Below are 15,000 nucleotides of genomic sequence, written 5' to 3'. Positions count from 1 at the left end.
TTCAAAACCTGACCCCAAGACCTCTTTGGTCCTCCGGGTCACGCTTTCTTCAAGAGAGTGAATCTATTCTCCCTCGAGGCCGACGTCGCACCAGGCTTTTATCGTCTGCATCCCGTTCCTCCAGGCTGAACACTAAAGACGGCGCGTCAGTCCGATGAACACCAGCACTAATCAGCGGCTGCGAGATTTCCATCTCTGACGGCGGAGAAGAAGCAGGAAGGTGAAATCAATAGCGTTCGCTATCAGCGCTCGGCAGCAGGTGTCTGACGGCGTCAAGGTGAGACAACCTGGAGTCAGCTTCTCCTTCAAGACCTCGGGGATGTCTCAGAACAGGGTCGAGGTCGTGACCTCTCCGTCCGCTTCCTCTGTTCTTACTAAAGAAGGAATCCAAAAGTGTGCAAAGCGATGCAGAGCCGCCTTAAACTTTAACTTTAAAGCTGCCGGTTTTTATATTTCAAATGCACTTGATTAATTTTTACATATATTTTAGATTTATTTGTATTTTCGTGTTCCTACACTAATTCTCAATCTTATGAAACCACTGAAAAGACACCATTGGTGCATTTAAATCTCTTGATTTATATCTAAATATAAAAATATGTGTGCGCTTATTTAATCGTTCCTATTTAATGCTATTTATTTAATGTTTCCGAAACTATATTTTATATTTTAATGCACACGCACAACGTCATTTTTATCTTTTAAATAAATTACATTATTTGTGCACTTTTTGTGTTTTTTTTTTTCATGTTTCTAGATTCGTGTTTCGATTATTTAGATGACATTATTCGTGCATTTATTTAATTCGGTGATTTATTATTTGCAACGATTTAAGCACTTTTGTGGGTAAATTACGGAAACCTAAGTTTGTATTTAAGCAATTTAATGAGCTATCATAACTAGCCTAACTAATAAAGGCCTATTTGGATTTTGAGTGTAGCTTTAAAACAGTGATGCTTTGCTCCATGCGTTCTGCCACGATGGATCAACTGTAATAAACGAGCATCATAAAACCTTAAATTTGGTTTGCATGCAAATCGCAAAATAATAGACACTAAAAATACATCTGAGAGAAAAGTTCGAAACCAGATTAGGATACAAAACTGCCAGTTTTACAGAATGCTTTTGTAGAAAAGCAAGGAATAAAACATGCTTGCAGGCGGTGGATTCATTCGAGAGCCTCAGAATGCAGTAAATTACAGCACCTATAAATAAACATACGATGTATTTCTGATGTACGCCCGACAGAAACGTGTGAACCTGGCGTTTAACACGACCGCGTCGAGCTCTGGAGGACATCTCCAGCAGATCAAACCCAGCAACAGGTTCAAACCCGATCCGGGCAGCGCCGACGCGTTCGGGGAGCGTTCAAACGCGCGTCGCAAACGGATTGAAAGCCTCTTTTTCTCAGACACTGCGGACTGCGGGTGTGGTGACTGCATCAGCTCTCTCTCTCTCTCACACACACGCACACACACACACACACACACACACACACACACAGATTAACAGCTCGCGATGCGACGCGTTCGCCTCCCTTTAACGCGTCAAGTTCAAAGCATCGCTGACTGCGGAAAAGCACGCACCCGTGCCGCCGCGCGCGACCACCGTCGATCGTCTCAAATACGATTCGCCCCAGCTCTGTTCCGCGAGAAACACCGGTCTCTCTCTCTCTCTCTCTCTCGCGCGCGCGCGTTCGCCGTCGTGCTCGGACTCGTAAAGCGCCGCACTGACCTCCCAGTCGATGGAGTCCCACTCGTCGGCGAACATTCGGCTCTCAAAATCCACATCAAATCACTTCCGCGCGGTAAAATCCCACATGTCCCGAGCACGAGTCCGAGCGGAGACCGATGGAGCCGTTCACGCGTTCGTTGAGCTGCGCGTAAAAGCGCCGCGCCGCGCTCCGCTCCGCCATGAAGAATGGAGGGACGTGCTCTCGCTAATAACTCGTTTACCTGAGGCTTTTAAAGCGTCTTACAGCCTCAGTCCTTCTCCTCGAAGCTGAGCCGAAGAAGAAGCATCCTTAACGAGCTGCGTTTGACGCGCAGCCTGCAAATCCAGCCTTTAAGGAAAAGTTGTTGTATAAGGGCTTTCCGAGATCCTTCCTAGCCGAATAAATCCTGAAGGATTTCTGTTGGCGTTTCTATCATAATTGGAAGCAATCCTAACGGGATGAGTCGAGAATCCTTTAAGAATCGAGTGAGATCCGGCCGGGTACGAGCAGACTCTTTTATTCTCGGTTTGTTTCGTGAATTGATTTCGGTTTATCCTGAAGGATCTTGTTTGATTCTTGCAGCGCCTGAACCGAGCGAGTCAAAGCTGCTCCAAATTCTGTGGAAAGACCCAGAGCAGTATAAAAGCAGGAATAAAGCACGCAGCTCTGATGCTGCTTCTGTGTTCTGATGCAGCCTCAGAGCCGCCTTAAACTCAGAGGTTGCCACGTTTAGGGTTTTATTTAATTCAAAATGATGATACCGTGTATTTGTTTATTTTTTGTTTATTTATTAGTATTTGTAATATTATGATTATTTGTTAACTTAAAACACACACACACACATACATACACACATACACACACATATATATATATATATATATATATATATATATATATATATATATATATATATATATATATATATATATATATATATATAAATTAAAATACTCTAAATAAAACATATATATATTTTTTTTTTTTTCATGTTTTTAAAATTACATCTAAAATACAACTATATAAATATAGTTATATATAAATAAAACTTTTAAATAATTCTATTTTGTGTATTTTAAAAAAAAACATCATTACTTTTATTTACAACTATATAATTTCATGTTTCTAGACTCATATTTTACCATTTCAGATGACTTAAATCTCGTCCTTTACCCGCTTTTGTCTTTCTGAGCAAAAGTGCGGAATGAAACACCAAATCCATTTTTTTACATGCTGCCTAAGCCGCTTCTGAGCCGGCTATGCAGTGTAAAGACGGTATTAGCAGATTCTCGCTTCCATATCATGACAGACACTCCAATAGCAAACCCGAGATTTTGGGGCTCTGAAGAGCTATTCTGAAGGCTGGAACTCAATGCACTGACCTGAGACGATGACACTCCTTGCGAAAAAGCGCTACACACACAAACGCGCGCTGAATCGCATTCGCATTAGTCACTTGTCACTCCTCATTATGTCGCGCGCACATCCACACCTTCACCATTCGTCCTCGCAACACTGATATTAACACTACAACACCGCTATCGACATGCCCGCCGTGTTTCATTGGCTCCGCGCCTCCACGGCAGCCACAATCCGACTCGGACTCTTACCATGAGCACGGCGAGGTTGTTGTGGTGCGCGCAGTGGATGGTGGTCGTGTTGAGCGCGGAGCCCGTTATGTGGCAGCCTTCCGCGCGCCAGCCGCCGTGTCCATCCAGCAGGTCAAAATCCCAGTATGCCGCGGTGGGGTCTACACCCAACGAGAAGTGCCGGAGAGCGACGGTAACGGGCTGCACGGGGCTCCCGGGGCTACACCCATCTGCACAGGAGAGCAACACATTGCGTCAAGTAACGACCCGAGTGGAAAGTCCTCAAGCGCGGCGTTCGTATGGAAGCCGATGCATGCACGCGTCCCGGAACGTCAAAAAAAAAATGCGATGAACTGCGCACGCCGACGAGCTTAATCCAACTCGTGCACAATTGCAACGCAACAGTTGCGCGCGCGCGCTTTTCTCGTAATTGCACGCGACGCAAAAGGCAAAGCCTTACCTAATTTGGTGAACGCAACTGGTGTCGAGACGCTCCTGCGCTTGCCATCGTCCGCGAGATTCGACGAATTCCCCGTGCACGGAAAGAGTTTTCCATTGCGGAAGACGATCAGCTGCAGCTTACAGGTGGAGTTCTCCACAGACCGAGGGGCAGCCAGCGGGAAATGTATGGAGGCGATGGCCACCGCGTTCTGCAAACGGAGAAAGGCATGTGAGACATGTGCATCAGATGCGCAGACGCGTGTCAGCTCCCGTCTGATTGAGAGAGAAGGGCAAAGTGCTGGAGAGGCAGAGGCTCGCTGCCGCAGAGCAGCTCACTACAACACCAGCGCAGGGGTTATCAGCATCATCTGTTAGGAGAGCGGGGAACGTGTCAGTGTCTGCTGCAGATGCTGAAGGCTGAAGGAAGAAAACACGCCGTTTTGGCCTCGAAAACACATTTCGGATTACACCGATAAGCAGATAATGCGGGAAGGCGCGTTTGAAGAGCGAGGGGTCGAGAATGAAACGGCACTCAGCTTGATAAACAACAAATAGTGTTAATAGATAATAGTGTTAATAAAACCACTGCATAGCATCTTTAAACGATTTAATAAAAAAACAGTAAAAACAAAACTAAAAATTACAACAACAACAACAAAAAGACAAAAACAGTAAAAACAACAAAAATTACAAAAAACCCCAGTAAAAACAACAAAAATGACAAAAAACCCAGTAAAAAGCAAAAAAATACAAAATAAACAGTAAAAAAAAAAAATAAAAATAAAAAAACAGTAAAAACAAAAAAAAATTACAAAATAAACCCCAGTAAAAACAGCTAAAAAAATACTGCTAAAAATGACAAAAACAGTAAAACAACAAAAAAACAGTAAAAACAAATATTACAAAAGTAATTGCCAATAAAAATATATAGTAAAATAATACATTGGATGGTGCCGCTTGTAATGGTTGCAATTTAAAAAATAATAAATCACCTATTAATTTTGGAATATTACGCAATCCCATAAAATGTATTAGACTAAAAGAAAAATAATAATTTTATATTATAAAAATGTTGTCACTTTTTCTTTCAACATTTTGCATAATCACTTAAGAAAACACGTACAAAGTATAATAAAATGTATTAAAAATTCGGAAAAAAAGTCCAACTTGTAAAAAAACACAAAATGCATCAATACAAAAAAAAAAAAAAAACCCTCAAAAACATAATACACTATTAATTGTGTGTAATTCTCATGCGATAAATGAATGATGATCTTTGAACATTGTGTGCATTTAGTTACAGGCTGAAAACCCCATTAAATCAACAACATGAAGAGAGACAATCTGGTTTCCACGCTTGGAGAGATGTCAGAAGAAGCTGTGGACCTCCAGAAGCTTCCAGACCGAGCTCAGAAAGCCCTCCGTCAGCATTCGTCCGCTCCGAGGAGCTTCATTCACAAAACCAGGCGCCTCTTCAGTCGCGGCTTGATTTCCATACGTGACTCACGGCTGGGGCTGAAAGCGTCCTTTACCCAGAGTGCACTGCAGCATCCCAATTACATTCCAGCAGCTCTTCAATGCAGCACTGCATCTCCGGCACATACGCTTTATCTGAACGCGTTCGGCCGAAGACGTCTCTGAAGAAGCTCGGTTCTTCTGAGGATCAGCGCTGACGAAGGACAGCGGCCGGGGGTCGTCAGGAAACAACGGCTTCTTCGGCTCATTCGTCAGGTTTCAAAGCATTTACAAAGAACAACTAGCGATCGAGTCAAAGGTGACGCTGATGATAAACTGATATGCCTCTCGGGAGCCATTTCATCCTTTCAAAAATGAAGTGGCTTGACAATTTTTGTTGCATTACAAAGTGCAAAATACGATATAGTGAGAATATGAATTAAAAAGGGCTCGATTTTATTCAGGAGAATGCTGTTTGCAGCAAATGATATTTCTATAATGAAATTCTGTTTGTAATGGCGATGCAATCCAATGCTGAGCGAGAGATGACGCGCATAAAAGTAACATAAAATTAGTTTTTAGTGAATGCAAAATGCAGTATTTTTTTGTACTGTATGTAACATTCAGATCCGTTTAGAGATAAAAAGAACATGCACGGGTTAATAAAGCTTTTAATAAAGCAGTTTTGGTCTAAACGCCACCCGAAAACAACACCTAAGTTGATTACGGAGGTCCGAAGCGGCCGACGTCATTCAGACGGGTCAAAACCAAGAGTTGCTGGCGTGCTGCTCATTAGCTCATTTAATCAAACAGACTTTGCGCTACACGAAGCTGATTTGTGTAAAGCCTAAAGCGAAAGAGCTGGAAGCCGCAGCAGTTTTTAACAAACATGAAGCGGCTCTTTGAGGAGCGGAACGTCGGCATGAAAGAGACTAATTTACAAAGCTCTCCTCTCTTTTTCTGCACTTGGAGAATTCGTGTTGCATTACTCGGAGGAAGATAAGAAGAAAAGCGTTGTCATGCCGACTGCCCGCTCCATCGTTACAATGTTTGGACTGAAGAGGAGTTTTCACGCAGAACAGTGGATTTTTACTTTCTCTGACCAACATAGTCTTCCTCTCTTTGGATGAAAGCATCGACAAAATGCATAAACGTACATGGCTTTGGGGTTTTTACACGTGCTTTCTGGTCAAGCGGGTTTTTAACAGAACTTAACTGCGTTACTCGGATAGAAAACGCGGTCTGCGTTGCGAAATAAAACGCAGCAAAAATTGTGAAATATTATTACAGTTTAAAATATCTGTTTCCCGTGTGAACGTGTGTGGAAGTGTAATTTATTTCTGTGATTTTCAGCATTATTCCAGTCAATTTTTTTTCCCACGTTTTTTTTCATGAATTAAAAAAACAGCTTTTTTAGTAGAATTATAAATATATTTACTGCGATCAATTTAATTCAGCGCACGGATGCATATTTTATTTTATTTAAGTACTTTATAAGTGCTCGATTATTTATTATTAGTGCCTAATTATTAATAACGTTTCTTGCTATTATAATAAATGCGTTTCTGCTTTTTTGCATGTTTAAAAAATAAATATATTTTTAGCATTCTCTGATGAATGCAAAACTCAAAGGAACAGGGCATATTTAAATAATAAGAAGCATTAAAATTACTTTTGATCAATTTAATTTTCGTAAAGCACCGTTTTCAGAAGTGTTCCTCGAGCAGTAAATCAGTATATTTCTGAAGACTTGAGCAATGATGCTGAAAATAAATCCCACTGTTTAAAATGTCAAAAATATCGAACATTTCTACGTATCTCTGATCCAACGAATGCCGTCCTCGCGAGCAGAAGAGACCGAACGCACAAAGCCAGCCCAGGTTCGCTCGTCAAAGGGAAGATTTCATCTCAAATAACTCTTGCTTATCATTAGAGGACTAAAAAAAGAGCACGGCGTGAGAGATGGAGCCCATAAAGACCGGCCAAGGAACAGGATGGATGAAGCTCCCGGTTTATTTAAAGAAGTCTTTTCTGCCATCAATTTCCCACAGATACCAGTGCTTTCATCTGCTTTTATGAATCATTCTGCGCGCTCGAGCCGACGTGATGAAAGCAGACGAGTTTCATCATTCAGCTCCGTGATTCCTGGACCGGAGCCTCCGGAGAGCGTTCAGCATCAATTATCCAGCAGGGATCTCCTCCTGAAACCCTCCAGTCAGCGGGTAATCGAAGGACTGGTCGGACTCCAGGAAACCTTAGACGGAAGCACTCAAAACACAAATCAGCTGCATGACGACGAAGGCCAAAAATGTTCAAAAGGTGTGTGTTACAAAATACATTCGGTTTATTGCAAATTTTTTTATATATATATATATACAATCTATAGTTTTAAATGAATTTTACTTTAATTTTTGTTTTGTTATTTTATCTAGCGGAAAACAGGTTACCATGGTTACCAGCTGAAATTATTTTATTTTATTTTATTTAATTTTATCTTACTTTTTAAAAACTCCCTGGCATGTTCACTCGGTATTCAAAGGCAATAGTCTTTGCCTATTTTGTTTTATTCTAATAAATTTCATTATGTTCTGTGGTTTTGTTTATTTTGATGTATTTTCATTTCCGCTTCAACATTTAGGGATGCTTTCAGACTCATTCTATTTTTATTTTCTTCATTTAGGATACTTTGAATAGCGTGACTAAGTTAACATTCCTTTTTTTATTCGTTTATGCGGCTTATTTAATTTTGCAGATAATAACATTTACTTTACTTTTATTTTATTTTTATGTTTTGTCTTATTTAGATTTTTTCTGCAGGAATTTTGCAGGACATATTGCATTTTATTTGATCTGCTTGTCTGCTGTAATTTATTATATTCCAATAATATTAATGTTATTATATTATAGTGTTTTTTTCTAGTTAAACACCTAAAACGTAACACAGAAAACCTGAAAACTGAAAAACGAGACTAGCAAACTCCTCACTAATCCACCTCCATGATCTAACCACTTTATACAGGTATTCTAGAACGCTGTGGAATTGACTAGAATTGATTGTGATGCTAAATTAAATCTGTTTCTGTGTCTGCCTGAAGGCTAGAAGCAAGAACAGATCTTCCAGCGAGCTCCACCGGATCTGAGGGAATATTCAGAGGATGTTAAAGAATATTGCTATAATAACAAACAAATACAAATTATCATATAAATTATAAACACTTGTAATTTACACTTATAAACACAACAGACAGACAGAAAAACATTTTGGAAGTTAATTCTATCAGTTGTTTATTATTCGTGCAAAATATGACTTATTCAATGAGTTCCTGTTATAATTTCCATTAATAAGCATTGCTATATAGCTATATTTAACACGATTTGGGAATATTTGATAGCATAGAGGTCTTCGTCATGCTGGTGTTTGAGTATTTCATTAATGTTGAGAACACTTAGACGGATAATGTCAAGATAGCGAACGCTATCCGTACTACGGGCTTTTTTGATGCAGTGTTGCCAGATATTGCTAAATTAAATATCTAAAAAAATAAACCAAGTGATTTAAAATCTTTTGCAAATAAAACAAGACATAACTTGCTTTATTAGCTTTCAAAAATGTCAAACTGAGTGGAAAAGACGCATCGAATTCTTAAAATGGACGGATCTGGCAACCCGGATGCTGGCTACTTCGCCAACATATCGCAAATGACCATTTCCATACCACGCGCTAAAACGGTCTGAACTGAAACACACATGGCATGCGGAATATGAAGAGTTTATCAGCAAATGAGTCACAGAGAAAAACTAGTTTTATCTTTGAACATGAAACAGTTACAGACGTCCAGACCTCGTGGCAATAACAAATATATCTGATTTTTAAATACATATGTAATAAATGTTAAAAGTATCTCAATTCGGTAACCCTTTACGAATACTCTTGACTAGTTGCTCATTAGCATGCATATTACTAGAATATACCATTTATTAGTGCTAATTAAGCATAACTATAAATCAGCAGCAAATTAATTATTATTTATTTATTATTAAAACATTTTTTATATTATATATAAAAATTAATATATAATATATTATTATTTATTTATTAATTAATAAAAAATTTATATTAATTATTTATAAATTATTTATCGAGGGAAAAGTTATTAAGTAATAAGTTCCTTGTTCTAAAGTGTTCATTTCAACACATCACAAGCAACGATGCAGTCACGAGTTCAATTCCCAGATAATACGTGAACATTTTTACGTAAAAGCATAAACTAAAGATGCATTCGGAGTGACGGATCGCTCCACTCCTGATGCCTCGTGTCGTTTCTACACAGCGCTATGAGTTTAATGCCGCTCAATTATTTATGGTGTTGTTGCAACTGCTTCACACATCTCTTTCATGTGATTACTAGAAGCCTCGTCACATCTCCACCTGTGATTGGATCTGAAATGCGCTCATTGTTTTCCAGAGCAGTCGATATTTTCTTTGGCGCGTCGAGATCCCCGAGAGCTTCGATGAGTTTCATCAGCAAACGAGCGCGTGAACGCCCGAAGCTCGCGGCTGCGCTACAGTAACACCAATAATCATCTCCTAACCTCGGCCCCAGATCAAAACCGACTCATTTACTTCAATAATTCACGATTTACCAGTGCATGCTGTTTTAAAAGATAAATGATTTCAATCAATAAATAAATGACTTGGCTGGAAAGTGAAAACATTCTTAACTCAAAAATGAATTTTTAAGTTAGCATTAATCATAATTTTTTGTTGTAGAAGCGTATTACAGTTGTTTTTTTACAGTTGTTACAGAGAAAATGGATATGATAAAATAAAAAAACACACATAAGCTTTCATACATTGCTATTTAAGTGATTTACATTGATTAAAAATACAGTAAAATAGCAACATTGCGTTTTTTTGTTGGGCTTCAGCTGTTTTCGGTTTCATAATGTTTCCTGAAAATTCAGATTTGATCACAGTAATAAATTACAGATTAATAGGCATTCACATAAAGAGCAGCTAATTTAAATAGGAAAATATTTTCAAATTTTTACTGTGTTTTTGAATAATTAAATGTAGCCTTGGTGAGGGGCTTTCAAATTCATTTTAAAGTCGCACCTTTTCCATTACTGTCTATAAGCTGTCGGTTTTTTATGGTTTAACGTGTCCAAAAAAAACATGCAATGCATATTTGCAAAATCAGACATAGATATGAAGATAGAAACGACTGTCATGTTTCTGAGAGCAGCCGAGGCCAACGAACACATTACTGAGACTGACTCGACCGAACCGAACCGAACCGAACCACACCGTAACGAAACATAAAACCAGACCCAAACCACAACAAACCACCTCTCATGAGTTCATCCAGTGCTGGGAAAATCACTTTTCAAAGTAAGGCATTACAACATAGCATTACTCTTTTAAAAAGTAAACTAATTACATTACTTGGTTACTTTTTTCTGGAAAGTAATGCATCACACAACTTTTGCGTTGCTTTTTAGATCTAGGCTGGGCTTGCTCGTTTGTTTTTATTATAAAAAAAATATATATAGATTTTTGTCAAACGTGAAAGTCCTTTTACAACAAAAGCCTGGAGGAAAAGTAAACGCACCACTTTTAAAAGAACGCAAAAGAAGGTCATTTTGCTTATTAGTTTGGTTAAATGAGTTCACTGAAGGTCAGCAGCTAAGACACTGATTAATAAAATGACGTGAAATGCATAAAATAAATAAATAAAACCTGTTAAATGGTTAACGGTAAATTCCTGTAAAATGTACAGGGAAAACCGTAACCTGATTGCATTGCATTGCATTTCAAATTCTGTTTTTTTCTTCGAAATAACTGTTCCTTCTTAGTTTTTTAGAGTTGTATGTTACATGTAATTTTGTTAAATTAATGTTTGATGCATATTTTAGTTTAATGTTTGTGATGGGCTTTGGTTTACAGATTTCCGTTCAATAGGCTGGTATATTAACATTATATCAGTTCATGAAATTACAGTATTTAACTGTAAATTTAACATAAAATTTATTTTTGTACACTTCCACAGCTTCAATTTTTTTACCGGGCATTTTAGGGGAATGTTTTGCAGTGTATTTGTATTCTTTAACATTTTTTGCATCATAACCCGAGCTGATTTTTACTGTTTCTTAACATGGGTTTCAATCAATAAATGATAACGCAAAGTAACTGGAGTTACTTATTTGAAAAGGTACCTCGTAACTTGTAAAATAAAAAAAGAAATGCATTACTTTGCTAGTTACTTGAAAAAGTAATCTGATTACTTTTAATGCGTTTCCCCCAACACTGGGTTCATCCTCAAAATGAAAAACAGCTGAGAAAGTCTGTGATTTCTCAGTTCTGAAAATCTTGCACGCTTTCACAGCAGCTGGAGTCTGATTCACATCTCTCATCCTAAACACCAGCGAAAGCCATCATGATTCAGTCCAAGTTTTTCAGCTTTTCATCTCAGAGGGCTCTTAAACTGATGCTAATCAAACAGAACAAGCAAACTTACTGTCGAGTTTCTGTGGAGGCAAATACGGGCGGATGAGTTTTCGTTCACTCAAACGCCGGATCTTATGTCGCGTTCTGGGCATTTTGGCGCAAAAATGCCATTTAATGTTATCGCATTGGACTAAAAGATTTTCTGAATTTGCTGACACAATACATAGTAGATCCCCAATTCTCAAAGCAGTTTCTGGTGTCTTTCATCTTTCAGCTCTACTGTCATTCTAGCTTGACTTGTTTTCTTTCAATCAGCGCAGGTTTTTTTTTTTTTTCTTCTTTTTGGAACTGATTGATCGTAGGCCTCGTTGATCTGAGCTTATTTTTACTACACGTCCACAGAAGATAAAAGCCTGCCTCTGCCGCACTGCGTGTTTAGTCCCGCCCACTGTTTCTCCATCACTGTTCAGCCCTGCACTCCCAATTCTGTTTTGCTGTTTAGAGCCAACCCACTACTTCTGCAGCACTATCTTTTTAGCCCCACCCACCAATTCTATGTCGCTGATGGTTTAGTCCCGCCCACCAATTCTACTTTACTGTTTACTCCCAGCCATGGATTGTACATCACTGTCTGTTTAGCTCCGCCCACCTTTTTAACATAGCTGCCTGTTTAGCCCCTCCCACTGACTCATCATCTGTTTAGCCCCGCCAATCGATTCTTCATCGCTCTGTTTAGCTCCGCCCACCGATTCATCATCGCTGTCTGTTTAGCTCCACCAAACGATTCTACATCTCTGACTGTTTAGCTCCACCCACCTTTTTAACATAGCTGCCTGTTTAGCCCCTCCCACTAACTCATCGCCACCTGTTTAGCCCTGCCAATCGATTCTTCATCGCTCTGTTTAGCTCCGCCCACCGATTCATCATCGCTGTCTGTTTAGCTCCACCAAACGATTCTACATCTCTGACTGTTTAGCTCCGCCCACCTTTTTAACATAGCTGCCTGTTTAGCCCCTCCCACCGATTCATCATCGTAACCTGTTTGGCCACGCCCACCGATTATCATCGCAACCTGTTTAGCCCCGCCCAGCAATTCTACATCGCTGTTTAGCTCCACTCACCAATTTAGCATAAATGCCCGTTTAGCCCCGCCAATCAATTCTTCATTGCTCTGTTTAGCTCCGCCCACCGATTAACATATTTGCTGGTTTAGCCCCGCCCGCCGATTCATCATCATCATCACTACCCATTTAGCCTCGCCCACCAATTCTACATCGCTGTCTGTTCAGCTCCGCCCACCTTTTTAACAAAGCTGCCTGTTTAGCCCCGCCCATCGATTCATCATCGTAACCTGCTTAGCCCCGCCCAGCGATTCTACATCGCTCTGTTCATTTCATCATTCGATACAGATTGAGTTGTTTATACGTTTTTGACTTAAATCTCAGCAGCATCCATCTGTGAAGGACGGAAAAAAACCGAAGTGCATGAGCGCAAATCAATCAACGAGGCTCTGCGATCAATCACATCCACAAAGAAACGCTAAACCCGTGCTAGAAATGAGTCATTTATGAGCAATTTTTCAATAAGCATGTATACGCAGTCATTTTTGACCGGAAACAACAAATCAGGTGCAGGATTTCCAGCAGCGCAACCCGGTTTCTTCAGATTCTCCTCACGCTGACGTGCTTTAAACACATACATCACTAAAGCTTCTCCTCATTCATCATCTCTGTAGAGAAAAGCCTTTATATGGCACATCAGAAAGTGCTTTTGAACACGTGCTGCTGCTGGAGGAGAAAAGAGGAGTCTCTACAGCTCACTGCTCAAACTCATCATCCTGCATTGATTTACATTAAAATGGCTAAATTATCACGTGCAATGGAGGCGCTTTAGATCAAACGTATTTATGGGACTGTTTTAATGATGTTCCTTCTTGAAGACAGAGAAACGTTAGGAAGCTTTTCTAAAACGGAGCGCAGAAACCACCGGCAAGAATAAAAACGCTTCAGAAAAAGTCAAACGAGAGAAAGTTAGTGGTGCTCTTTTTGCTATATATAATGATATTTTGAAGTGAATAATTAAACAGGTTATGCCAAAGTGCCTTAAAATGTCTTAAAGCTTCAGAAATGACAAACAAAAAAATCAGCTATATGATAATTATGCAAAAAAAAAAAACATTTATGTAAACGTTTACATACACACACACACACACATATACATACATATATATATATATATATATATATATATATATATATATATATATATATATGCATGCACGAACACACACACACACACACACATCTTTCCTTTATCTAATTCATCTAAGAGTTTCCAAAAAGGGTTGTGTCCATTTAATGCAAAAAAATATGGTAAAGTGTCAAATATTTTCTCTTCAGAAATTATGCATTTATATGCAGTTATATGTTAATGTAGCACACCTAGGACTCCTTGTCCTCTTGTCCCACAAAATAAAAAAATATCCTGAATTACATGTATATATATACATACACATACATATACATATATATATACACACACATATATACATATACATACATATACATATATGTGCATACACACACACACACACATAGTGATGGTCATTACTTTCAGATAAAAAAAAGTATCACAGGTATGTGTTAAATGAAGTGAATGCAGTATATTAAGTGTGTAGAAATCAGCTCTATTGTCACTGAATCCTGAGGACTCACGGTCAGCTCTGGGTGTGTGTGTGTGTGTGTGTGTGTGTGTTTTAGATGCACTGGTAATTACAGCAGCTCGTGTTTACTAACCGCGGTGCACTTGCTTTATCTCTACGACCTTCCTTCATCCTTCATCTCTCTTCCATCGGCTCCCGTCATATTCACATGATGACCTTTCTCAGAGTGACACTTCATCAATACAATCCATAAAACACTCCCTCCACATCTCCATTCATAAACACAGACAGAGTTTAACACTGAATTCAAGAAATTATACAATCAATGCTTTTGCATTAATATGATTTAATATGATTAGTTGATGTAATTTGATTAATGTAAAAGTGAATAAAAAATTGGGCTGCAAAATAATAGTGATATAGCTTAGTGAAATTATCAAATGAAAGGATAATAAATAAATGTATAGACTTATACACAGCACATCTCAATTTTATAAATATATATATTTTTTAATTTATAACTAATATATTTCTGAGATATATTCTATGTATTTTGATATATTTGTGATAATAATAATAATATAATATAATAATAATAATAATATAATAATAATATAATATATTTTTTTAATTTGATGTTTTAAAGACAGAAATATACTACGTTATAAATTAAAATTTTACAGTATAATTA

At 38.5% G+C, this 15,000-nt stretch overlaps 1 protein-coding gene across 1 annotated transcript in view; it reads right to left on the bottom strand.

Moving 5' to 3' along the window:
* Nucleotides 1-15,000, bottom strand: part of LOC122356250 (adhesion G protein-coupled receptor A3) — a 75,301-nt gene that overhangs the window by 28,081 nt on the left and 32,220 nt on the right. Inside the window, 2 exon segments of the mRNA XM_043254783.1 lie at nt 3,325-3,533; nt 3,764-3,953. Of these exon segments, the coding sequence (XP_043110718.1) occupies nt 3,325-3,533; nt 3,764-3,953 (399 nt within the window).

The sequence above is a fragment of the Puntigrus tetrazona genome, chromosome 13, assembly GCF_018831695.1.
Source record: "Puntigrus tetrazona isolate hp1 chromosome 13, ASM1883169v1, whole genome shotgun sequence".
NCBI lineage: Eukaryota > Metazoa > Chordata > Actinopteri > Cypriniformes > Cyprinidae > Puntigrus > Puntigrus tetrazona.
Note: the sequence above shows the minus strand (reverse complement) of the source record. Positions and strands in the feature narration are given on the sequence as shown.